This window comes from Erpetoichthys calabaricus, chromosome 9, assembly GCF_900747795.2.
Source record: "Erpetoichthys calabaricus chromosome 9, fErpCal1.3, whole genome shotgun sequence".
Classification (NCBI taxonomy): Eukaryota; Metazoa; Chordata; class Cladistia; order Polypteriformes; family Polypteridae; genus Erpetoichthys; species Erpetoichthys calabaricus.
In genome coordinates, this window is record NC_041402.2 from 36,065,579 (window position 1) to 36,093,087 (window position 27,509).

A 27,509-nucleotide genomic window follows, 5' to 3' on the forward strand; every position below is an offset into this window, starting at 1 on the left:
ATATGAAAAACAAAGACAGTGCGAGCCTTAACCTATCTATTGTGAGAGACAGACAGAAAAACAGAGAGGAAAGAAAACAAGTTTAAATGATCATTCTGACACTTGGTTATTTTCACAATGTCAGTTATTTATTAGCTTTAAAAGAAAAACTAAGAAAAAATGAAAACAAAAATAAAAATAGATAAAAGTAAACATTAAAAAATCAATAAAAATAACACATCAGGATGTTTACTAATTCACCAGTTTTCAACCTTTCAACACTTTTGTTCAGCTTCCAACAAAATGTACCTGTTGTTCAGCAGAGATCCCGCCAACTGGGTGTTTCTATAGGGTCCAGTTTGTTCTCACTTTATTGTCAAATGACCTTTCCAAACCACAAGTAATTTGTCAACAGCAATATTATGCTCATGTATTCAATTATTCAGTATGATTTTATTTTCAGAATAGATTTATCAGCATTGTGCAAAGTGACAGGTAAACTGTGGTAAACAAAATGGAAACATCTGGTAAGTAAGCCAATATGCTTTCCACTCGTGATCCATGTCCAGGATGGTCCATAAGATATTTCAGATAAAGGTTTTGTTAATCAGTACATTTCAATGTCAGGCTTTTGAATTATTATATACAATAAGTTAAAAGAAGCCAGCAGCTTGTAACAACCATCATACATTAACATACTAAAAAAGATCATCTGTACTGGATAAATATGCCTTGCGCCCTGGAGATGTGAATGTCAGCTTTGAAAGTTATGCAAAGCTGTTATTACATTATGCACATTCAGAGGTTGGCACCAGAGTTTATAGTTTATTCAAAACCATCGCCTTCATATGCTTCACTATCAGTAGAACTGGAATGCATCCTGCTTTTACTGAGCATCACTGAAAAACTATCACTATATTATAACACAATAAATTGTTTTCTTCTGAACATACTACATTCCTACAGCCCTTATTCAGCTCTCCTGCTGTCCAACTACTGCCCTCCATCAATTGATGCTGTTCACTGAAGATGTGTAAAATCAGTGCTGCTCTTTCTATCTGATTCTGACTCATAACTTCAGCATCGGCCACATACCACATCTTCTGGGTTTAAGATTAAATTAGGCAGAATAATTGTATTTTCTGTTAAAAGCTTTGCACAAATGTGATAATATAAACACTTTCTATTTGCTCTTTGATACCAAGTTGTATATCTGGTGGTAGTTTAAAGTCTTTTCAGATTACAAGTTTATAAATCTCTGCCTCTGAATCCATAGTTATAAAAACACATACAGTATAAACGAACAAACCCTTTTTTTGGAGATTGAACAGTTAAAAAAATGTTGCCTTGGAGAACTAAGTCAGAGGGGCAACTGGACCCTTCTGGGAAAGCATTTGGGGACACTTACTGCTCTTACTTAGTATACATCAGATGGGCTTCCTTCCAAGACACAGAAATATCAAACAACCTTCCTGCAACAAATAAACATGTTCACAATTCAATGCGGAAAAGTACTTCCTTGTTTCAAACTTTGGAAAAGAGTTTAGTTTTATTCAGCATAGAGCCTTAAAATGTTTTTCAAAGGATATATAAAATTGTACTAAGAAAATATTAATAAAGTCAAAATGGACTGTTTAGCATGCAAGTTTTGAAATATTGTTGGTGTTCCATTTTGTACATTATATAGTATTATATATAAATGTATATAGTATAGGCTGCTCTCTGTGTATGCCATTCAGTGTGTCTTTTTGTCAGTATTGTATCACTGTTACTATTCTGAGGAGACATGCAAGTAACAATTTCAATGTGATATGTACACACTTGATCGTGAACTGGTACATATACAGAAACCTCCTTGAAGGCTTGGCTCATTAATTGTGACACACAAGTTGCCTCTCTACAGAAATAAACTGCACATACTAATATCTTTAAAACACCAGCTACAGCACCTTAAGAAGCTTCTCTGGTATTGAATGGAGAAGTTTACGAAAGTTGAGTGAGAAATAGTATTCTCTACAAGAAAAAATGACATAGAGAGTAAAGGCAGGACATGAAGCAAAGTTAAAAAGAACAGATATGAGAAAGATCAGATGGATGTGTGGAGTGTCAAAGAGTGAGAGAATGATGAATGATGCATTAAGAGAAAGACTTGGTGAGGAGGTGATAGATGTTGTACGGAGTAGAAATATACCAAGGTGGTTTGGGCATGTGAAGTGAAAGGCAGTTGATGACTATGTGAGAAGGCTGGAGGAAGACAGAATGAGGGCTAAGAGGCAGGCAGAAGAAAATGTGATTTTAGTTCATTGTGATGATGTATTTTAGTTCATTGTGCCAAATACTATTCTTAAAGTGTACATTACATACTGTACATTAAGCTTTGCTTATCATGCAGTTAGTAAGAAACTTCTACATGGACAAAGAAAAAGGACCAAAGTTAGAGCTACTAGCACAGACTTCTTTAAAAATAGAATGGCAAGAGTCATCAGGCAGTCTGCATTCTCACATTTACAGACTGGCCATAAGGGGGCAGCCTTGCCCGAGAATTTGTGGAAGGTAGAAAACAGCTGTAGTCATTATACATGGTGTTAAGTTTCTCTGGGTGGAGCTCAGAAGTCTGTTGGGCCTGCAGAGAGATGACCAAAATGCACATCTGGGGTCCAGATATCTTGTATTCTGGTTGCAAAAGACCTGGTCAGACGTATAGTGCTGACCAGAATCCGAATGACATGTGGCGGGAAGAACGGAATGTTGGCCACAGCAATGTGCAGAGAAGGCCCTGCCCTGAAGTGCCGCTAATCTGAAGCCACAGAACATGTTTAATTTGTTTTTGTAAATATTGCTCATTCAGTTGCATTTCCTTCCTCTTTGATCACTGCTTATTATGGCTCAGATTGAACTTCACATGCAATTCAGTAGTGCCTTTGTTGACAATTCATGATGTTTTAAAACCAGCCATTCAAGGATTAAAAAAGCAAATAGTTTACAGATGACACAGTATCTGAATATTATTTTTCATGGTTAAAAAGCCACAGAAAAAAATAAATCTGAAAATCTATAAATAGGAAATCTTTAAGATATAAAAGGATGCGTTTATTCTTTAGATTAAAACAAATTTTAGGTAAAAAGGTGAGGTTTCAGCCATAGATAACAAAGGTGTTCTCCCAGTCTGTTTTGAATTGACTCTTCTAAAATTGTCTGGCAATGTAGGGAAGCTGTATATCAGCCTATCAGGCTGTCCAAGTCACTTGACTCATACTGCTTTAAAAAACATACAGTATATGTCTTATCATCACTGGGTCCTGATATTTAGGATATTTGAAAGAAGATATTCTCACCTTACCTATATGGAAATATTTATATTACAAGGACAAAACAGGCAAAACATGCTACAAAAGCAATATAAAAATTTTCTTCCTTTAAATAGGAATTACAGCACGGAAATACACAGCAGGGAATGATTAATGTCTAGAGGAGGAATACACACATACACTTGCATAATTAACAGTGTATAACTGTGTCTTAATATATTACCACACAGTTACAGAAAGTACAGTTGTCATGCCACATAAGATCTCCAGAGGCTCTATGTACTTTCTTAAGAGTAAAATGCTTTCCTAAAAGCAATAACAACTATTATGCTTAAAAGTCAATAGCGTTATATCATTTGGGCAAAAACTTCAGCACATTTTTCTGAAAATAACTGTCGACCAAAGTTTTTTTTTCATTTGTAACTAACAAGTCTGGCTAAAGGCATCTTATATTTGTCACCGATTATGGGTGAAACATTTATGTTAATAAAATTTTACTAAAATAAATATCTAAACAAAGCAGAATTATCCAGGGTTTGTTCCCACTTCTTGTCTAATGCTGCTGGTATAGGTTCTGGCACCACTGACCTTGAAGTAGATTTAAGTGGTTTCAAACACATATGTATGTATGTATGTATGTATGTATGTATGTATGTTTAAAGAATTCTTTTTGGAATTGTTTATATGAACTCAAGAAATTAGGTTTTATTTTCCACTCATTAAATTATGCAGTTTATTCTGTACTACTATCATAAACATGAATGCTGCACAGTGGCCGAAATTGTGTATTTAACCTGAAGGACAACCTGAGACTTTATATTCTCAGAGAAGAACACTGTTATTTTAACACAACATATCTGCATAAAGTGATAGGATCTTCACAACTGCATAAAATAGTATTCAGATTATGACAGGGTAATGCAGGATGAGACAAGACAGAAAAGGACAGGTAAAGACAAGACAAAAATAGACATACAGTATACAAATAAAACACCTTAATTTCCTCATAATACCTGTATTTCGTTACAATCATTTTAAAGAGAAGTAACTTTAGTTGTTTAAAACAAAAAGGTAAATGCAGTTAGTATCTTGCCAATGACAAGTAAAGTGCATATATTATACATTACAGAATATCTAGAAGACACAAGTGATTAATCTAAATTGCCTGATTCTTTAATAAAGTGGGCTTCTTCTTCATTTCTTCTTCACATTACATGTATAATCATAAATCAAGACTACCTTCTCTTTTTGTATAATTTCTTGGAAGAAAAGTTTCTGTGTCTTCTAATAATTTTTCCAATGATTTTTCCATAATTGACCAAATACTGTTTAGAGCTAAAAAGATCTTTAAAAGCAGACATGCTACTTTAGTTGATCTATTTTGCTTCATATGAATTAAGAAGAATGATTCAATGTATGCTCAACATGCTGCATTTAATTTCTGAATTCAATTAAAATTACAATCTTTCTTAAAATTCTACTTCTAAGGCTGTAGAATACACTTACATTAGTGCAACAAGGTCAGTCTTCAGGTTTTGTGGGGTCATATATAAAATAAATGCTGCTTTTGCACTTATTCTACTCTTGATTTATGAAGAAACTGATGGAGATCAGATGCAAAAAGGCCAGTTCAAGTCAGATCTAAACTTAATTGGAAAGCAGATTCAAGCTTTTGTTTAGCATTCTACACCAACAGTAAGCAGCCCAAATACGCACAGAATAGATGAGAGGTTGCCAGCTTCTCAGACTTTCAAATATTTTTGTTCGTAGAGCAATGAGGAGTTTTATTGAACAGTGCTTCTACAAGCATACAATATTTGTATGGAAGGGGATATATAACCACAAAAAGATGTAAATATTAAATGTAATAAGTATTTGCTTCATTTGTTGTACTGCAAGAATCTGCTTATATGCCTCACAAAATTGAAATTAGTTATGATATCAGCTGAAAGTAGCTAAAAGATTGCATAACACAGAAGAAAGCACAGTATTATAAACATATGTCTTCTAACTATTATTTAGACACATTTTCCAGTGCCATGATATGTGGATATCACATGACAAGACACTTATGAATTAAGGAAATCATCACTGTGATAGGAAGTAGGAAACTTCAAATATTTGTACAAACGAGGGGAACACATCTATATGTTATGGTATTAAGGTACAAAATGTAAAAAATTCAGACAAAAGAGAGCTTAAACAAGTAACTTCTAAAGAAAGAAGTATTAAGCTAATTAAGGGAATTAAGCACATCCATATTTACATTTTAGTGAGTCTTACAACAACAGCCAGAATTGGCTTATTTTTTACTTCTCTTTAAAAACAGTCTTGCCTTTACCAATAATGAAAGTATTACTTAAGTACTTAAATACTTAAAATGGTCCAATACATGAAAAACGTGCCATTTTCGGCCTCTGCGTAGGAAAATTAATCTTCCACTTCCTCAAAAAACACTGGTACATGTAAGATATTTATAACCCACTTCTTACCTCCTGAAGCTGGAAGAACTTGCCCTCCAGAACAGTAAAGGCATTAGCTTTTTCAGCAACTTGCTTTTGCAGTTTGATCATTTCAACATTGTCTTTGATAGCTGATCTAAATGCAGGGAAAAAACAAAAACAAGGTTTACATTTTCTTTTAGAGTAGATAAAAAAACACAACATGTTAATATGGGCTGAATCAAAAAAGACAGCAGGTTTTGTGTCGCCAAGCAGCCTGAGGCACACCAAACAATTTAAATAAATATTGTAACTGTAAAGGGCTAGAAAAATAAGATTAAAGATGGCAAGCCCCTTTTTTCCCAAAAAACAGAACGCAGACATGATTTATGGCAAAAACTAATAATATTTTCTAATTATTTTTTTTGAAACCACCTGTAAACAATTCTGTCTTTACAGAGAATTGATAAAGAGACCCGCAACAAGCCCAGAGTTGGGTAGGAGAACTTTCAAAAGTAAACCATGGAAAAAAACAGGGCTAAAATCATATTTGGCAATTGCTTCTTCTTTTTGTTGTAATATTTATGAGTGCATATATCTTTCTTGCACATGTTACGAAAAAAAATGTCACAAATCTATTCTGTTCAGACAATGGACTACAAAGCCCCCACCATCTGCAAACCAGCTGAGCTCTTCACAAGTGAATTTTCATTCTCTGTAATATCAAAGACCACGGTGCTTTGGCTGTGCCCAGATAGCTGTCCTCGCACAGAAGACAAACAAGTAGGGGCCTGGGAGACTGCCCAAGAAACGTCTTTACCACAATGTTGAAACGATCAGTGGGATTTCTGCCGTGTTATCTACATACATTAAAGCTGTGGTAAAGACGGCAGCCCAGTCAGATGCTTGTCTTCAGATTTCTGATGTAGTCACACATTTTTATTAAACTGGCTCCACACATCAAACAAACAACACCATACAAGCAAGTCAGTGTATGGCTTCAAAGGATTTTACAAGCAGTTTCCTCCTTTTAGAAGAGTATATGGAAAACATTAGAAAACTAGGTGTGTGGCAAGTCTCTAGACGTGAATATAAGAGCACATATATATTTATAAAATGTAATGGGTTGATATGGAACAGGCAGATAGGGATCAGGCATATTCGTAAATTGATAAGATTCAACTACTGAAGTATTTATCAGGATAGCTCTTGGTTTAGAATTGGCAGCTATTTTAACTCCATATCGTATAAAACATGATGGTGGTCAAAGGATATTTTAAGGGTTAATAAAGAGGAGGCATTTTGGTGAGAATTGATATCCTACTCAATAATGAACAGTACCATTCTGTTAGAAGACAAATTCTAAAGGACAATAGTTTCCTATAACTATTTAGTGTTTCATGGATATTTGCCTTGGAAAAAACTGTAGCTGAGCCACACCTTTTTTTACCTACAATCCCAAAACATTAAGATGTTTTAACAATATCAAAATGCAACAGTGCCAACTAAGGATGATACAGCAAATGAGATCACTTCTTATCAGTTCAAAGACGCAAAGTTATAAAAACAAACATCATAGACTATATTTTTATATTGTTCTAAAGATTTATTATGGTAAGAGTTTCCAGAATTCTAGACTAATGTTTAAAATTAATATGATTATTCAAATACCTCAGTAAGCAAAGCAAACAAGTTAGCATTAAAAGGATAGCAAATAATGTCCTCTAAATAATATATATTGCTTTGTAATTTCCTTTTAGCTATACCTTAACAGACATGTAAATTATTTATAATCTTTGGATTCAAAATATTAGTCATACAATTTTCTGTGTATTTTACTATGTTCTTATTAGTCTCTTAGAAAAAAAAATTTGCACTATTACTGAAAGTGTCATCATGTGTCATTGCACAACATCAATCAATGGAAACAGTGTCCTATTGCAGGTCTGTAATCCCTTTCTAATCCCCTTCTAAAACTGCATTGTAATACAGGAAGAATTAATATAACACGTGATTATGTAAAATGTTAATATAAACTCAGTTTCATCAATTCAATCACTATTTATTTTCAAATTATTTATGTAACCAAAGAACATATAATACTTAGGTGGGATATGTAAGTGATTACTGTAGTAGTTAGTGCAACATTTACCAGTAATATCTAGACCTTTAGTTATAAAATGTGGCAAGTGTTTAATACACCAGATTAATCTCAGTTTTGTAAGGTTTAAAACAACTGTTGCATTTCAATTATGTTTGATAAAGTACAACCAGTGCCGGATTAACCAATAGGCACATGTAGCATATGCTACGGGCCCCGCAATTTCGGGGGCCCCCAAATGGTGGACCCAATATTTAATGAAAAAGTGTAGCATTGAAAAACTGGTCTTTAAAAATATTATCTTTACATTTTTAAACTGTAAATTTCTTACACAACAAAACTTTAGGGGCCCAACACATAAAATTCACATAAATATTATAAGATTCTTATTATAATCGAGAGTAAAATAATTATTTAGTCCGGTTTGAACTGTTCAGAATCTAAACTTCAGATGATGCAGACCAAAAGGGCCCCCAAATTTGAAATATGCTACGGGCCCCCAAAGCTCTTAATCCGGCCCTGAGTACAACTGCTTATAGTCTATTTTAAACAATGAATTATACAGAAAATGTTGCCTTTGTGGTTAAACAAAGTGCTGGACACACTTTTTGTTAAATAACCAGACAAAACCCACATTTTATTTTCAACTCAAAAGCCAGTGGCTAACAATGTAATTCTCTAGGATATAATTTGGTGGCATACATTGAATCCCTTGACAAATGTTGAGCAATGCTTGAGCCTTGAGGGATATCTGAAGACCACTGTCAATAATCTGAATCCATTCATGACAGCAGTGTCCAATTTGCAAACTAACTTTTTCCACTTTATAACACTTCATGGCAGAAGGCAAGGAAAGTATAGGAATGGTACAACATGGAATCCAGTACATGGCCTATACAGTCACCCAGAACATAATCAAATCACTCATATTTGAGATGAAATGAAATTACCTATTTGTAGTAGAAGTTCATTGTGGCAAAAGCTAGAGTCTATATTGGGAGCACTTGACATGAGGGAAGAACTAGCCATAAAGGAAAGCCCATGCATTATATTACGGCTTAAAATATGCCTCATTTCTTTAGCTAACAGGGAATGGGATTTATTTTAAGTACAGTACCAATATTTGAAAACAAATAACACTATTAAATCTATACTAGCCATGTTACCTGATGTAAAAAAAATAATTTTAAAAATACTTTAAATCTCTTGCCCTACGTGTACCTTCAGTGCCTTTAATCGGGATCCTTGTGTGTCTGAACCTCTCTTGACTGGTGCGCCATCTGTCAAGCGCATTCCTATAAAAGCTTAGTTCTCATTTTGAGGTGCCTTGCTCACCTCCAGTCTGCTCTTATGCATCCCATCTTTAGTGTACCTCCTATGGCTTGACTTTTCTTCATGTGGCTCACACTTGCACTTCATGTTTCGAATTGCATCACTGAAGCAAAACTGACCAATCACACCAAAGCCAAACTGACCAATTAGATTGTTCACAGGGAATGGACACACACACACAGGCACACACTTTAGTGTTTAATGAAATAGTAGATCATTAAATTGACTGTTTTAGTTGTAAGCTTGATGCCTCCCTACCTATATCCAGACAATGCAGAGTTGTCAATAAATTCAACTAATCAAACATGCACATTTTTTGGGATGTGATAGGAAAATAACAATATTCTGTGAAATACTTCTGTAGATATAGAGAAAATATGAAAATTTCAGACAGACAGGGCTGGGATTCAGATCTAGAATCTGTAATAGAGCAACGGTACCCACTATGCAACCATATGCCTCCATATATAATGCAATTACCAATTTAAACTATCCAGCAATCCAAAGAGATCAAGTGTAATTTAACTTAGTTATATGGGGATGCGCAGGTTGTTTTGTGATGCTTCTCATCTCTTCTTAGGAACTCTCCAATGCCCCCACAATTAGCATTTGTGCAGACAAGGAATAAAAAACATAAAAATAAATCAGAAATTTCATGGCTACTCTGACAGTATTTTAGTTTTTAAGCTATATAACACACTGGCAATTTCACACAAAACTGGCAATAATGAATTTCAACTTTTCACAGCAGCTGGAAAAGGCAGACCAGAGTCTTTCATTAGTTGATTTTGATGTTGTAAAACAGTACAATGATAAATGGAACAAAATTATATTAGAAGCAGCTTTCTGACTCTAAAATGACTGGGAGGCCAAGCAAATTCAGACATCCAGGCTACTTGAAACAGATATGAGATTTTTAGCTAATGAGGCATTATGTAGAACACATGCAGAAATCACAGTTCTCTGCTTAAAATGGGCCACAACAACAGGAAAAAACATGACTTTAATAAAAGAAAGCAGGATTCTGGTTCTTTCTTCAAAGTAACTAAAGGGACTTGGATAACCAAAAGTTTGTGTCTTGAGGATGCCAAACCAAACTGGTCAATTAAACACACGCCGAGAGCAGCTTAAATAATGTTTTTTTTTTCTTCTTCCCTGAATGGGTATTTGCCACATATGTCATAAACCGCTGGAAACAGTTACTTTAAAGAAAACTAGAACTTACAGATGAATGTACTGCAGTAAAGAAAAAAGGAGAAAAAACAACTTTGTCATACCTGGTGAGCAAACTATGAGGATAAAAGTGTTTGCGTGAACAGAAGGTTTGCTTAGCTGACATTCATTTTAGTCCAATAGGTCAAATAAGTAAAAACAAAAAAATTAGCATCCAGGGAACATCTTCTGAATTCTGTCTGAATACATGGCAGGAGTACATGTATAGATAGTGGACTTCAAAGGAGTAATAGTACAGTTTACTGTATAACCCATATTCTTATCTCACTTCAACAAAACTATGTGTATAGGTCAATAGGTCTTTTTTGCCATCATAAGGTCATTTTTGCCTCTATACTATAGGCTCTGTCACCCTACAATCCTGCAATGGACTTAAGAGGATTGTAGAATCTTACATTACATCTTTTCTCTCAAAACAAAATGGGCATGTGAGATAGATACCATAAAAGATCAGGGTTTACAACAAACAAACAACTTTGACTACGATAAGGAGATCTTTCAGTCAAGTTTAAATTGAAGTTACAACTGCAAGGGACTGAGAGAGATAGTCAGTACACTCCGCCGCCCCCTGGCCTGGTGTAGAACTACAAGTGATTAGGCCCTTCAGCTGTTCCCCATGCGCACGTGTGTGACAATATATAAATCTTTAATATAAATTGCAGTAGCAGTCCAAGTAAAGAAAGATTGCTGGCTTTTTGTGTTTGTTTAAATAGCAATTCTTTAGCTGTTTTTTTTTAACCCTTAACTACTCATGCTGGTTTATTTTGTACACCAGTTTCAGTTATTTTTGCCCAGTGTCCTTTTACTTGAACCTACCGGCAGCATCTGCCATCTATCCTTAGCTTGATTCACTACAAGTACAGTGTCACAATGGTTTCCTTCCAGTGTGCCCCCAGCCGGTTTTATGAATAGATGCACAGTCGCAAGTTCTATATTGCGCATTTGGTAGACTGCGTGAGTACTTACATATGTATAGTTCATTGCATACATTTTCTTTGTTTCTTATAATTTTTGATTATAATTTGCATCAGAAGGCTCTTGGCATGCATGCATGTCACAGTATGTACACAATATAACAAATAATAATAATTACATTGTATGTGTTAGTTGAACAGTGTAATGGTGCAGAGAAAGGACTGCATTTGTTGCACATTCAAAATATCAATTGAGCAACACCTCAAAATCAAGTTTGAGTAATAATTTTAGGACATCTGTACCACATTCAATATATTGAATAGGATTAATATGTACTTCCCAGTAAGATGAATCCAACCAATCAATTATATCATTTATCTGTATTTTATATGTTGGACCTCACAGGATCCATAATCATATATATGTTAGATAGCAAACAAAATACAATTCCAGGTGACAAGATAAATTACAAGACAGATCTATAGTACTAGGGTGTTGTACCGTGTTAGCCATTATGAATGTAGAGAAAAGCCAAGCAAAATGACACCTTTTATTGGCTAACTAGAAAGATTACAATATGCAAGCTTTCGAGGCAACTCAGGCCCCTTCTTCAGGCAAGATGTAAGACAGATCTAAAAATTAAAAAAATTTCAAAGAATTTCCTTTCATGATGGGGATTCAAAATGTGCAATTTTGAACAAACTTCTGAAGTTCCTTTTAAGGGTCTGTTGTGATGTGAGATTTTACATATAACTTGATAAATGTTTTGTATGTCTTTATTTCTAATTTGGGGAAAACAATGTAATTTAGTGTTTAAGTGGTTAAAGTGCTAGGGAGTGATGGGACATGCATGCATCATTCATACGGCATTTATTCGTTTAGGATCTTTGTGTATGTATGTGTATGTTTGCTTACAGGGGCAAAAGTAGGCCAACCCATAACGAAGGTGGCAAACTGTATTAGAGTAAAATTGTAGACTCAGAAATGCCTAAATTTATATTAAAGTCAGCCATCTTCCAGTGGAGTGGCAAAAGCAAGCAGGCTAAAGCTAGGAAATGCAAACTTGTAGTGCAGGTAGAGAAAGCAGAAGCTGATCATGCCACAAAATGGAAGGAGGCTGGAAGGATTAAAAGCAGAAAAACAGAGATCAGGTATAAAGAAGACAGCTGCTGTTATAAGAGGTTTACTATCTTGTATTATTGGCAATAAGGAAGACCAATATAAGAAAGAAATTGAAAATGGAATGTGTGAAAGTTTTGAAAGATCTAACAGTTGGTGTGAAAATTGTGAAGTGCTAGCATGTAGAACACCCACTGCTGAAGTGGAAAGCACAGAAAGCAGGAGAAACAAGGACAGAAAACCACCCATGGTGAAAGTTAGGGCAATAGTAATGGGATCTTACTGGAACCCTAAAACATGGGTGGGTGACTTTCATGAGACAGATGAGTGCTCAGATAAAGAGTGGGAATGTGAGTGCGAAGAAAATGAGATGCATGAAAGGAAGGGAAAACAGCAAGGGTGTTTACTTCCAATATTCTCCAATCCACCACAATCTCCAGGTAATTCTGAGGTCTGTCCAGTAGTTAAAGAACATGCTACACCGATAGATATTTCACCACTGTTAAGAAAGGTAACAAGTGCTGCACTGAAATTTTGATTTAGGACAAAGAAATCAGATAGAAGGCAGAGAAGCTGGTGAGTGTGAATGGCAATTGTTGACTAGAGGGCATGAAATGGATAATGGCATAAGGATACTGAGTAAAGAAAGTGTGGGATTTAAACAAGGAACAGTGGAAATAAAAGAAATTCGAGTGCTTGTGTGCGAAAGGTCTGAATGTACTAGTGCAAGAATGACTGAGTTGGAAAAAAAGTGCACCAGTATAGGAGTTGGTTTGAATGAACCAAGACAAGCCAAAGAACAAAGGATGGGGGATGGTGCAGCAGGAAGCTTTCCAAGCTCAGGCAACAAGCCAGGAATGCACATGGGTATGAAGGTCCTAACAGCTGTGCTGGGGTCAGCAGTAATTAAAAAGCACACACACTTAGATTCAGTAATTCAAAACCTGACTGACCAGTTGTTTAAAAAGACAGCCTATGAATCTCCTTGTAATAAACTGGAGAAAAGTGAGCTGGTCTTTAGTAAAGAACACAGGTCAGTTTTAGGAGAGATGCTGGATTTAGAACTCAGATTCTGGAGAGGTTTTAGCCCACACTTTCAGGTAGCAGTTACCATACAATAAAATAAAAAAAGGACACACAGGCAATGAAAAAAATAGAAGGGTAGCGCAGGAAGACAGGAAAGGGAAAATAATTATTTCTGTTTCAATTTTCTGGCCTTTTGTAATAGTGCTACTTCTATTGTAAGGTTTTATGGACTTTGGGTTGGTGCATGTAACAATAGTGAAGGCAATTAGCAGTGTAAAATCCATGCAGGAGATTGGGTTACCATTAGCACATTGTAGCAGAGTGGCACTAGTGGCCAAGCTGTTCCAATGAATGCCAGGAAGCAAAGTTTGAGTGTTGGCACCAGGTTTAACAACCAAAAGGATGAGATGGACAGAAACTGCTTTGTCACCTTCCATTTTGCAGACCTGCCTACATAGCGGAATGAAAAAAAGAAAGAGGAAAAGACAATAAGCAAAGACTAAAGACAAAGACAAAGACATGAAGAAGAACCGAAGAGACAGCAAGAAAAAGACACTTACTGGGGTTTAAGTGAGTAACAAGTCCACAAGTCACATAATAATAGGACTAGTCAGAATAGCTATAGTTTAAAAGGAAAGGTTTGTTCATTACTGCAGCAAATTTATATTCCAAGGGGTGGAAACTGAACAAACCAGTTTAGGAAAGCCAAAATAAGGGAATTAATTTTGGGCTCATACAGTATACATTCTGGGTATTAATTAATTAAGTGGGATAATTAATACTATTATTAAGAAAAGGTATACTAAGAAAATTGGTGAACTTTTCAAAAGAGCAGGTGCATCCGGTACATATGAAAGACATATGGGTTCCGATGTTTAGGTATAGTTTTAATTGGGAAAATACAGAAGCCCTGCTGAGGTTGTCAACTGTGGTACAAGCAGAGGACCAGTGGACCAATTCTGAATTGAGGTGTTTAGTACATTGAGTACGCATATGGTAAGCAAACAACTCTAGGGGTGGCCTACAGGGGGAATGATGAGTTGCATAGCTGTGATGTCTCATGGTGGTGATGCCAGCCTATACTAGTAAAGGCTGATGGCAGTCAAGAGTTGTACCATGGGTAGGAAAGCACAAGAGGCAACTAAATCAACCCCAAATGTGTGAAGAGAGGTCACAAAGGTTGGTTTGTGAACAGTTTATGCAATGGCACATGTGCTCTCACTTGGGCAGTAGTGGTTGTACTGGCACCTGTGGTATGTTACCTTTCAAATTTTGATATTAATTGTACAGCTGCATATGCTTAAGCAGATAGTTTGGGACAGGGGTCTAATTAGCAGTTAGACACAAAACCAGTAAAGAACAAAGGTCAGTTTTAGGAATTCACAATAGACTTAAATTGCAGTACGGTTAGTTTAGTGGAAGGTGTGGATTTGTCTCATTTTGAACCACCAGATCTGATGACATATGAAGACTGCAGAAAGCTAAATAAACAGTTGAAGCAAGCCGGAGCTGATACAAGTCATCAGAAGCACATCCAAGTTCTTCAGATTGTCTTTGAAATAAAGAAGATATGTAATGGACAAATGGTCACGGACAACTTTTAACACTGGGACAGCAAATACTGCATATCAAAGCACAAGTTATTCAACAGACTCTTTAAAAAATTAAGACTGCTTATAAAGACATTGTACAAAACATTCATCGGGGTGGAGTGTTGTGATGTGAGATTTTACATATAACTTGATAAATGTTTTGTATGTCTTTATTTCTAATTTGGGCAAAGCAATGTAATTTAGTGTTTACCTCCCCCTTCCTTTAGGAATGGGTCTGTTTGAATTTTACGACAGGATTTGGGGGAAGATGTGCCTTAAACCAGTTTGGTTAATGTTTCTTTGCTTAATTCATTTCTACCCCCGCAAGAAAGACTTAAAGACATATGGCCTTGGGGGTGTCAGGTTTTAAGATGTTGTATTCCCCCATTGGTCTGAGGTATGGCTGCTTGGAATTGGCTTGTCTCAGAGGCTTTTAAGTACTACGACGCCCTATTGGCTGTAGGGGTTGGACAGAATATCTATATATTTACTTGTTTAACCTCACACTGTCTCTCTTACTAACCAACATCTGAAAGAAGCATCTCTCTTGCTAACCTGTGATGATGAAGACAACACAATGAAGAGCACAGCTCAGCAGCCATTTTGAACAGACATGTGGCTGAAAGCTGAGCACCAATGATGCCTTAACTAGAGACATTTAAGTAACTGCAAATCTGTGTGCCGCCTGAACTACATATCACCATTTAATCAGGTTGTATGGTTGCCAGTATTCAAATGTACTTTGCATTTTGTTATTATTTATGAATATTATCAGTAATACATTATTTTATGTGTAACTTAACTTCTTCTTGTCTTTTTACTACATCTAATTGCCTGAGGTTATAGATATAGAAGGGAAGGTGGGGATAAGTTATATACAATAGTACCTTATAAACAGTCGTAAGTCTGTGAGATTAGGCATTCTAAGGCTACATATTAATAATACAATAGGGGAAAGTAGAGCAATACAGTATATATTACTCTACCAAGACAAAACAGGGTCCCAAAATGAAAACATCACAAACTCTTTAAAAATGGTTGAGAATCAAAATGAACAGTTTATTTTAAAATGACTGTGGTTCATCCAAAGTACGGTTGTAGTTAACAATTTTACAAAAAGAAAATTACACACTAGTGCTCACTACATTTAGTATGTGTCAATTCTAGTTTAAAATTAAATAATTATATTGATTATGATTACATAAGAGTAAAGACTTAAGAGACAGTCTTCAAGCAATGTCAAAAAGTACAAAGAAGGGTAAGGCAGAACAATATAAAAAGGTTCACCATTTTATTTGAAACGATTTAGCACTTACACAAATTTCCATAGTAATAGTAACATGATTATTAAAAGAGCTAAAAACAAAACCAAATACATTATATTCTCAAACACCCAACCCAATACAAGGTCACAGAGAGCTGGAATTTATCCTGGCAGCAGAATGGGCATCGTAGGAAAAAAACCTGTACAAGGTGCTAGTCCATCACAGGACCCTCTTATACACATACTTAAACTCACACAGGGCCAATTTAAAATCCTCAATTAGCCTAATCTTACATGTCTTGGGCAATGGGGGAGGAAAAGTGGAGCCCCAAAAGTAAAAAATATGCAGAAATGAAAACATTCAAACTGCAAATGATGAGCAGTCAAGATTCTGGTTTCTTGAAACAGCCAGCCACTGTGCTCCCATGCCTTTCAAAATTTAAATTAGAGCAACATTACAGTGACACAATTTTGGTAGTGAATTGAGTAAAAAAATGTTTATAGAGCGTAAGTCACTTATAAATAAATTCATCAGTTCAACGTCAACCACATTTCCCAAAAAGGGAAGAATGATCACAGCTCACTGTCCATCCCATTAAAGCAAAACTTCCTACCTTTGTCCTGTGGCTTGCTGCTCCCTAAGTCGAAGGAGAGAATCTTCACATTCCTTTTCCTGCTTCCTGAGTTGTCCCCGTAATATGTCTGCTACCTTATCAGTCTCCTCCATTTGTTGCCTCTGAATTTCAATTACATTTTCCCTGCATTGTAATAACAGATTAGTATTCTTTGATTTTGAAATTAATATTGAATAAATAAGAACACCAAATATTTTAAACTAATAAATCAATCCATTTTAGATAAATTTAAGTATAAGATTTAGAAGGACAAAGTAATACTATGACATATCATAATTAGAATCTAAGGACAGAATTTTGGTTCTAGTAATTAATTACTATTCTAACTAGCCTTATGTCATAATTTCTAAAGGTAACAATGAGGTGGAATATTTTTGGGCTAACAATAGGCTATGAGATAAAAAATATTTTTAGATGTGTTCGTCATCTCTGTCTGTCTGTCTGTCTGCATGAAACAACTCATCCCCCCTTTTACCTGTTTTATTGAAATGTGGTACACCTACTCTTGAAGGAAATGTGTTGTGACAATTTAATTTTTGTTCCGATATCTTGAGTAGATTGCTGTGTAAACAGTTTTAAAATTTCAAAATCAATTAGTGACTTTGTAAATATGTTTAACTTAAAATGAAGAACATTTCTATGCAACTTCATATATGCATTGGTTCACGGTTTCAGTTTTTACTTAAGAGCAGTTACACCAATGTGTATACTTTTCTCTTTATAACCTCTTATAGACACTAATGACGGCAAACAGATCCTCAACACAAGTTAGTGAAAAACCAGTTGACTACATGAGTGAAGTAGGAAGACTGGCTGCTTCCTCGTCCCAATGCTTTAATAAGCAACACGTTAAGTGAAATGATCTTACTAACCGTAAAAATATAAAATAAGTAAGGTGGGAAGAAGTTATAAAGTACAATACCTTATAAACAGTGGTAAGGCTACACATTAAAGAATACAAAAGGGAAAAGTAGAGTAACATGGAACTCTACCAAGACAAAACAGGGAGCGAGACAAAAGAGAAAATGACAACAAAAAATGTTAAGAAAAGCTCGGAAAAAAATCAGCGTAACCAAAAAAGAAAGCCCAATAGACATAGACCAGGGCTCAAAACACGAGGACATTGTTGAAAAGAAGGGTCTAAGTATTTCAGTAGTGTGGAGATATTTTGGGTATTTAAAGTTTGACGAGAAGCAAAGTAGCTTGAACTGCAAATTGTTTCGAAAGCATGATCCCACAAAGACAGGTAATACCACTAATATTTTGTACTATCTGTAGCAGTATCATCCTTTAGAGCATGCACAATGCAAGACTTTACAGTTCCAGACCCAAGCAAGTGCTGCACTAATAGGAATTTCTTGTGCCTTTCTTTTTTGCCTTGGAGCATAAGCTGACCACACTTGAGTGAATATGTCAATTTTGTTTATGATCTCCTTCATTTACATTTGAAAGCTTCTTGAATTTGTACTGAGGATATATACAAAATGTTTCCATTTGTTTATTTGGGGGTTTGTTTTCCCAATCATTTAAAACAGTTTGGATCTATACAAAGGAAAGTATACAATGTAGAGGTAGTATTTTTTGAGATTTTATTTTGTATTTATTTTGTATTATTACTGTCTACTTTATTTATTTGGAACTGACCAAAAAATTACTTTGCGTTTTCCTGTAAAACTGAAAGCTTTAAGATTTTAGTTTTTGATTTAAGATTTTACAATTTTAAAATTAAGGTTTTATTTTATTTATTTAGAGTTACATCTTGCCTGAAGAAGGGGCCTGAGTTGCCTTGAAAGCTTGCATATTGTAATCTTTTTAGTTAGCCAATAAAAGATGTCATTTTGCTTGACTTTTCACTACATTCATAATGGATAACATGGTACAACACCCTAGTACTATAGAGTTGACCAAGGAATTTATTGTGTTCTCCTGCAAAATTAGAAAGCTATTGACTAGGCAGAATTCAAACTCTTTTATTTTGTATCTATTTTATTTATTTGGAATTGACCAAAGAATTTAGTTGTGCATTTTGTTTGTTTTCTCCTGTAACACTTAACTCTGACGAGTCAAAAGCTTCAATATTTTATTTTATTATATATACACCTGTTTAAATTATTTGAAATACAGTTGTATAATCTACAGTACATTTGTCATGTTCAACTTCTGACAGAAAATAAATAATATTTAAATCAAAATTAACCTTATGCTATTTTCACATCTCACTTAGGAGTAAAAAGGAACCTTTAAGCTTGGTTAAAATTGTGATTTGATTTATATCTTTATATATATCGATATTGACTGATTCCATATTTCCCAGCCCTACTTAGAGGCAATACACCTTTGAAATCACAACTTGTCAAGGAAAGACAATAGAAGAAATGTAATGCTTGGAATACAGATCAATTAACAATAATTTGAATTTAATTTAAATTATTGTAAATTATACATACCAACTACAAATGTTACATAATATGCATTTAAAAATAAATACATAACTAAAGTGTTCTCTATTGTACATACAGATTTCGAATTTGAGCTCGAGCATCATCAAGCAAGCTATGTCCATATCTTGGAATTAAAGTCTGGGTTGATCGGGCAGTCATATCTGAATCTTGAACTTTAATACCTCCAATAAAAACAAGAACATTCATTATTATATACAAGACATAAACATAAAGCAGTTATTTTAAATCCACCACTGATTTTTTTCATGCATGAAAGTAAAAACTGAATTCAAAAACAACACTATAGCTAAAAAAGAAGAATTTCATTATGCCATGCTGTCAACATGGTTAGTACGTGAAAGTAAAGTTGTAAGTGAAAGTAAGAACTTCGTTGTACTCTATACATATGTGAAAATATTGACCCTATAAATCTATAAAGCTATATAAGCATAACTAATTGTAAAAAGACATAAGTAAACATGTTATTTCTACCTCAGAAAAACATATAGTTGTTTATCTATTAAATGCAAGGTTGAGGGCTTCAAACCCTTTTCAACATAATGCACCTCTGCTGAATTACAGCACAAGCAGAAATATGAATTTTTGAAATTGAGAAACATTAGGCATCTAAATTGTATAATCTCTAATCTCTAAATAATAGTAAGCATGGAATAGATTAGTTAATTAACTACGTTGCAGCAGACAGGAATAATCCCCTTTGGCATTGTCACCCCAGCACTCAGTCATGTGCATCTCTTTAGAACCCTGATAAAGTCACAGTGAAACAGGAAGAATGCTGAACCAGAGTAGCAAGGATCTGGAAGTTGTCCCAGTCATAAGGCATGCCACACATAACCAGAATGCTGCAAGCACATTGTGTTTACACGACATGTGTTTTTCTTGTGGTGGTGTGCAATGTGCTATAAGAGCTTCATTAACAAGTATAAAAGTTGTATTTGTATTTTTTCCAGATCTTTATTGGAACAGTGTTTGTTTATAGTGGGTAAAGTAGCATTGTGTGACAAGGTTGCAACACACAGAGATAGACAGAGACAGAGAGAAAGAGAGAGAGGAATAAATGATGAGAAACTCAGAACGAATCAGTCAGAATCCTAATGACAAAAGAGGGACATGAAATAAATGTAATAAAGAGAATTAAAAGTCCAGGGAGCATGAATGTACTTTATTTTTAACTTTCCATTCCTTTTCATTCCTTGTTAGTCTCCTTGTCACTACTGGTAGCATGAGCCAGTACCTGCAGCCGATTTAGAATACATAGTTAGTCCAGCTACTCCAGGATGGCACATCCATATGTGTTGTTGAAAGAAGATTTGCTGTGTCTCTCAGTATAATCTCAAGAGCACGGAGGAGATACCAGGAGATGGGCTATAACACTAGGAAAGCTGGGCAGGGCCATAGAAGGGCATCAGCCCATCAGCAGGACTGGTATCTGCTCCTTTGTGCAAGGAGGAACAGGAGTAGCACTGCCAGAGCCCTACAAAATGACCTCCAGCTGGCTACTGGTGAGCATGTTTCTGACCAAACTGTCAGAAACAGACTCCATGAGGGTGGCATGAGGGCCTGATGACCTTGAGAGGACCTTTGCTCACAGCCCATCAACATGCAGCTCGATTGGCATTATCCAAAGAACACCACAATTGGGAGCTTTGCCACTGATACCCAGTGAAGTGAAAAAGTCTGGAGATGCCACATTAAATGTTATGCAGCCTGCAGCATCAGCCAGCAAGACTGGTTTGTGGTGGGTCAGTGATGGTCTGAAGGCATATCCTTGGAAGGTCGCACAGACCTCCACATGCTAGGCAACAATACCCTGACTGCTGTTAAGTACTGGGATGAAATCCTCAGAGGCATTGTCAGACCTTACGCTGATGCAGTGGGCCCTAGGTTCCTCCTGGTGGAGGACAATGCTTGGCCTCATATGGCCAGAGTGTGTAAGCATTTCCTGGATGATGAAGGCATTGATACCATTAACTGACCTGCATGTTCTCCAGGCCTGAACCCAACTATGAACCTCTGGGACATTGTGTATCAATGCATCTGATGCCTCCAAGTAGGTCCACAGACTGTCAACAAGCTTAATGATGCCCTGATCCAGGTCTAGGTGGAGATCCCCCTGGACACCACCTATTAGCTCATCGGGAGCATGCCTAGATGTTGTTGTGAGTGCATGCAGGCACGTGGGAGCCATATACACTACTGAATCACATTTTGAGTTGCTGTGATGAAATTCATGCAAGTTGGATCAGCCTGTGATTTCAATTTTTGACTTTGGTTTGTGGTGTGATGTTGAATCCAGCCCTCAGTGGAATGGTGATTTGGGTTTCCATTGACCGTAATTACATCATTTTGTTCTCAACGAATTACACAATATTACTCAGAAAAGATTTTCTACTTGAATATTTTGTTTATTGAGATCTGATGTGTGATTTAAGTGTCCCCTTATTTTTTTGAGCAGTGTATATATAAAGAACAGTAATGGCAGCTTGCTGTGAATTCTGAGAAAACTGCTTAGGTGCACAAAAGTTCTCTGTTTCTGAAGTAGCCTTACAGCTTTATTTAAGTAATTTTTACTAATAAATGAGACCGATATTAGTTGTACTGCTTGAACAAGAGATAATATTCAGCAAGAACAGTTATCAACTATTTATGTTAGCAATTACAATTTCTAATGTCTCAGAGTACCTTTCTGAAAACTGTCCTGCATACCAGGTTCTCCCTGGAGTTTCCGAAGACCTGTGTTGATACGTGACTGCACATAGCTGTAGGGTGATTGACGATGACTTTGAACCTGTAGTTGTCGTTTGGCTGATATCAGGTTATGGCGTAGGCCCTCATTCTGCTTCTCCAACTTGCGAACTTTATCTTGCAGGTCTTCAATCATTTCCTCTAACTCCAAATCCCGGCCTATGCGCCTTGTGCCACCAGCCTCTGTCTCACTCCTTTTCTTATCATTCACCAGCCGGATTAACTTGGTGGCCATTCTGTAAAGGGCAGGAGGTGAGATGTTGTTAACAAAAAAAAGTGAGAAGTCAGCACGAATACCCCTTTGAATGGGACACAAACAAAAAGTTGACTACACTATGGAACCTGAATAATAAATTTCAGGTTTTAAAATAACCACTTCTGCCTGTGAAGAATTCTTTGATGTTAATTGAAACCACTGGGTAGCAATCTGCTTTATAGAACTGACAAATAACAGTTTCCTAAGGCTTATCGAAGAAAGTTAGCCAAGCAGAAGAAGACATACTTACTCCATATGCTTATTCAGAAAAAAAAATCAAATGCATGATTACATAAAGTGAGCCACAAAACTAAGAATAGCTGTGGGCAGGGATGTGGTGGTCAAAGCAAATGACGTGCAGTACTTTATGATACCTTAGCATAGTAAAATTCAGCTAATAACACAGGACAACCCACCACCATATTGCTCCCAGCCTACTCTCATTTTCTCTGCCTTTCTTTTCTCAAACCACATTTTAGCTTGATACCATTCTAGAAGAGTGTAGGTGGCCTTATTTCCCTCTCTTGCTAATATAACACTCTAAAAAGAAAAGTATTGTTAATAACTATCAAAGATACATCAAAGATTTTTCTTCCCCATTATCCACCACTTAAATGTACCAGAATAAAAAAGCCACACTAATTTGTGCATATATTTTTCAGTAAAAGATTATGTAGGCTTAAAAAAATACAACTTCATAACTTATTTATTACTGCTTCATCTTAAGTTTCATAAGTTCCCATTATATACCGAGAATAAAGATTAATTACTACTCTGCTGTTTTGAAAATAAAACTAAACATGTTTGAAAATGAAAAATTATTAGATAATCTCAAGATGATGAGCAAAATAAAAACTATATTTTATAAATAAAGAGATATTGAGTGACATGTAGTTGAAAACTATGTGGAAAAAAATGTAAACAAGAGTCTTCAAAGGTAAAACAAGATTACACCATCAATGACCTTAATTAAGCTTACTGTTTATGTTCCAAGGTAAACATAATCTCCCTCTTTCCTTTAATAATCAAGAAGGTAAAATCATTTGAAATAAATGCTTCAAAAAGAAATACAAGTGGTTATGGGAGAAAATATGGAATTTAAAGTTGGCATGAGACATCAAATATTCACTGGTGGGTCATGAATTTTAGTGTATTACTTACCACATTATTGCAGTGGTGGATGGGTTTCGGAAAAGAATCTAATCCTTGAGTGTTATGATTTATGTTAGTTTTAAATGAACGACTTATCTCTTTGAGCTCAGATTATTAAATTATATATTTGGACAGAAATTGTTTGGGTTGCAGAACTCAATTTTGGCATGAGTTTTACAATATACATAATTTTCAAATGGTTTTGTATTTTCTGCATCTTTTTCCAGCACCACCTTGACCAATAATTGCTATGATGTTGTGAAGTAATGATACTTGGAGTTGCGCAGTGTTGACATTATTCAACTGGATAAAAGGTCAGCACCCCGTGCACTTCCTTGTCATTTGTGTTTGAGGATAAATCAAAAGGAGTAAAAGGTAACTTGAGGGGAATTTGTGGTAGGTCACATTTGAAAACAGCAAAGATCAATATGTAGCTCCACTGTATTTAGAGTGACAATGTCTTTTATGTTTGTCTTCTCATGTTGATAAGACATTGTGGTTTTGTTAACACGTTAGAGAATCTCTTGCATAGATCCTGCACAAACAAGGTGAAATAAACTCACAATGGACCTATATGTTGAAGATATATATCTATACTAATAAAAGGCAAAGCCCTCACTGACTCACTGACTGACTGACTGACTGACTCACTCATCACTAATTCTCCAACTTCCCGTGTAGGTAGAAGGCTGAAATTTGGCAGGCTCATTCCTTACAGCTTACTTACAAAAGTTAGGCAGGTTTCATTTTGAAATTCTACGCGTAATGGTCATAACTGGAACCTGTTTTTTGTCCATATACTGTAATGGAGGAGGCAGAGTCACGTATCGCGTCATCACGTATTACGCCTCCTAAATAATCACGTGAACTGAAAACGAGGAAGAGATTTACAGCACGAGTCAAACGCGGGAACGAAGGTAAATGACGTTAATTGTTGAGTGTCTTTTAATACTGTGTAATTGTTGAGTGTCTTTTAATACTGTGTAAGCATACATATTAACACGTGCAATTAAACGTGTACATTTACGGGGTGATTTCTCAGGCTTAAAAGCTCACCTTTTATTAAAAAGGTAAATGCAAACTCTTTTCATTCTGAAGGGCACAAACCACGTTAGATTTCAGCCGTTAAACGCGCAAAAATGTCGGTACACCAGATAAATAAGCGCAACATATTATCAACTGTATGCTTACAATACATATAGAAATGTGTTAATCGTTAACTAATATTATGGGATGGTGTTTTTCGACTCGCGCCTTGATTTAAACGATTGCATGTCTTGGTGGGTTTGCGTAGCTTATTCTCAATATCTTTACACCTCTTTTTAAGACTTAATTTAAAAAGGTTTTCTTTTCTTCTTAATTAAAATTTAAAAGCAATACTTCACCGCTGCGAAGCCCCTCTAGCGCTGACGTCCGAGGTTTGATTACCGTAAGCGAGTGCAGTGAGTGTGTATGCCTGATGAGCCAAGAATAAGGGGGAAAGACGTGTCGCATACTCTTTGCATTATTTGACAGTAAACTATTTTCATCCATTCTATGATCTGCTTCTCACAACTGAAGGCACCGTGGCTGATGTTACCTGACTTGCTGGCCAACCATAAGCGTTACCTGGTAGGTAACCACCCACTCATTTCACTCTCTTACGGGAATCGAACCTTGGACGTCAGTGCTAGAGGCGAAGCCCCTAAAATTGCGCCACGGCGTGTGGTTCGTTTATTTGACAGCATGTAGATCGGGGTAATTACATTCACGGCATTCGTAGTCTGATTCACAATCTGATTGTATGGGTGGTTACCTACCAGGTAACGCTTATGGTTAGCCAGCAAGTCAGCTCGAAGTGATCACTTGAGTGAAGGCAGCTTCACAAAAAAACAGATCCTTAACAAACTGTTATTGGTATATTTTCCCTCAATTTTAAAAGGTTTTCTTTTCTTCTTAATAAAAATTTAAAAGCAGTATTTCGCCGGTGTGAAGCGCGGGGATTTGAGCGACTGACGCATACAGACATATTCATGAGTGCAGGTACTTCGGAAAGAAAGCACCGTGTAAACCTAAAGTTTAAATTAAGTTCATAGACCTACAAAAGGTTGCCATTGATTTGAGGCAAGATTGCTTTTCTCATGTACAACTATACGTTGCATTCTTAACAGTAAGCTTGCACGGCTTGGTCATATTACAGTGCTGAACTGACAACGTCGTATACAAACAGAACTATAACAATCGTAATAAACAAACAAAAAAAAAAAAGCGAAGAACCCTTGGATTTAATAAAAAGGCTCCTTCCTTGGCGAAGCAAGGAAAAAGGAAGACCTTATATGGCGTTCGTTTATAAAACAGCGGAAAAGCTGTGTTAAGGCTGCTTCACAAAAAAACAGATCCTTAACAAATTGTTATTGGGATATTTTCCCTCAATTTAAAAAGCTTTTCTTCTTAATAAAAATTTAAAAGCAGTACTTTGCGGGGATTTATATATATATATATATATATATATATATATATATATATATATAGATATAGATATAGATCTATCTATACTAATAAAAGGCAAAGCCCTCACTGACTCACTGACTGACTGACTGACTGACTGACTCATCACTAATTCTGCAACTTCCCGTGTAGGTGGAAGGCTGAAATTTGGCAGGCTGATTCCTTACAGCTTACTTACAAAAGTTAGGCAGGTTTCATTTCGAAATTCAACGCGTAATGGTCATAACTGGAACCTCTTTTTTCACAATATACTGTAATGGACGGCAGCTCGATGGCCGTGGGAGGAGGAGTTGAGTGTCACGTCATCACGCGTCCCACGTAATCACGTGAAAAAACTGTGAACGCAGTAGGGACAAATGAAGGAGGAGCCGCAAACAGCGAAGAACAAAAAATTCATTAAACAATTGAGAAGGGAGCGAGTGAAGCATACAAGTATGTTCATAAGGGAAACAAAGCACGGTGTAAAACGTAAGTTTAAACTAAGTTTATAGAAACGCTCCCGCTGCGGATTGCAATAACGTGAAAAGACTGTGAATGCAGTAGGGACAAATGAAGGAGGAGCCGCAAACAGCGAAGAACAAAAAATTCATTAAACAATTGAGAAGGGAGCGAGTGAAGCATACAAGCATGTTCATAAGGGAAACAAAGCACGGTGTAAAACGTAAGTTTAAATTAAGTTTATAGAAACGCTCCCGCTGCGGATTGCAATAACATATTCGCGAGATAAAAGTTTAATGAGAAGACACGAGGTATAAACGAACCACACGCCGTAGCGCAACGTTAGGGGCAACAGTTTCAACCATTCTATGATCTGCCTCTCGTAACTGAAAGACGGCACATGGCGGATGTTAGCCCACTTGCTGACCGCAACGTTAGGGGCTTCAACTCTGGCGCTGACGATATTCGATTCTCGAGAGGGGATGCAGTGAGTGTGTATGCCTGATGAGCCCAGAATTAAGGAGAAACACATGTCGCATACTCTTTGCATTATTTGAAAGTAAACTATTAAAACCATTCTATGATCAGCTTCTGGGAACAGAAAGAGGGCACGTGGCGGATGTAAGGCGACTTCCTGACCAACCACAAGCGTAACCTGGCAGGTAACCATCCATACAGTCAGATTGTGATTCAGAAAACCATGCCATGAATTTAATTACCACGATCTACATACTGTCAAATAAACGAAACACACGCCGTAGCGGGACAGCTGTGAAAAGCGAGGTTCACAAAAAAACAGATCCTTAACAAATTGTTATTGGTATATTTTCGATCCGTTTAAAAAGGTTTTACTTTCTTCTTAAAAAATTAAAAGCAGTACTTCGCCGCAACGAAGCGCGAGAATTTGGCTATATATATCTGCTTCTCACAATTAAAAGAGGGCACGTGGCTGATTTTAGACGACTTCATGACCAAACATAAGTGTTACCTGCCAGGTAGGGTTACCACTTTTAATACAAAAAAA

General features: G+C 36.1%; 1 protein-coding gene across 1 annotated transcript in view; it reads right to left on the reverse strand.

Moving 5' to 3' along the window:
* rpgrip1l (RPGRIP1 like) overlaps positions 1–27,509 on the reverse strand; it is a 209,977-nt gene that overhangs the window by 146,376 nt on the left and 36,092 nt on the right. The window contains exons 4-7 of the mRNA XM_051931527.1: positions 22,090–22,388; positions 19,463–19,568; positions 16,925–17,068; positions 5,780–5,885 (exon numbers count right to left, since the gene is read on the reverse strand). Of these exons, the coding sequence (XP_051787487.1) occupies positions 5,780–5,885; positions 16,925–17,068; positions 19,463–19,568; positions 22,090–22,388 (655 nt within the window). The remainder of the gene's footprint in view (positions 1–5,779; positions 5,886–16,924; positions 17,069–19,462; positions 19,569–22,089; positions 22,389–27,509) is intronic.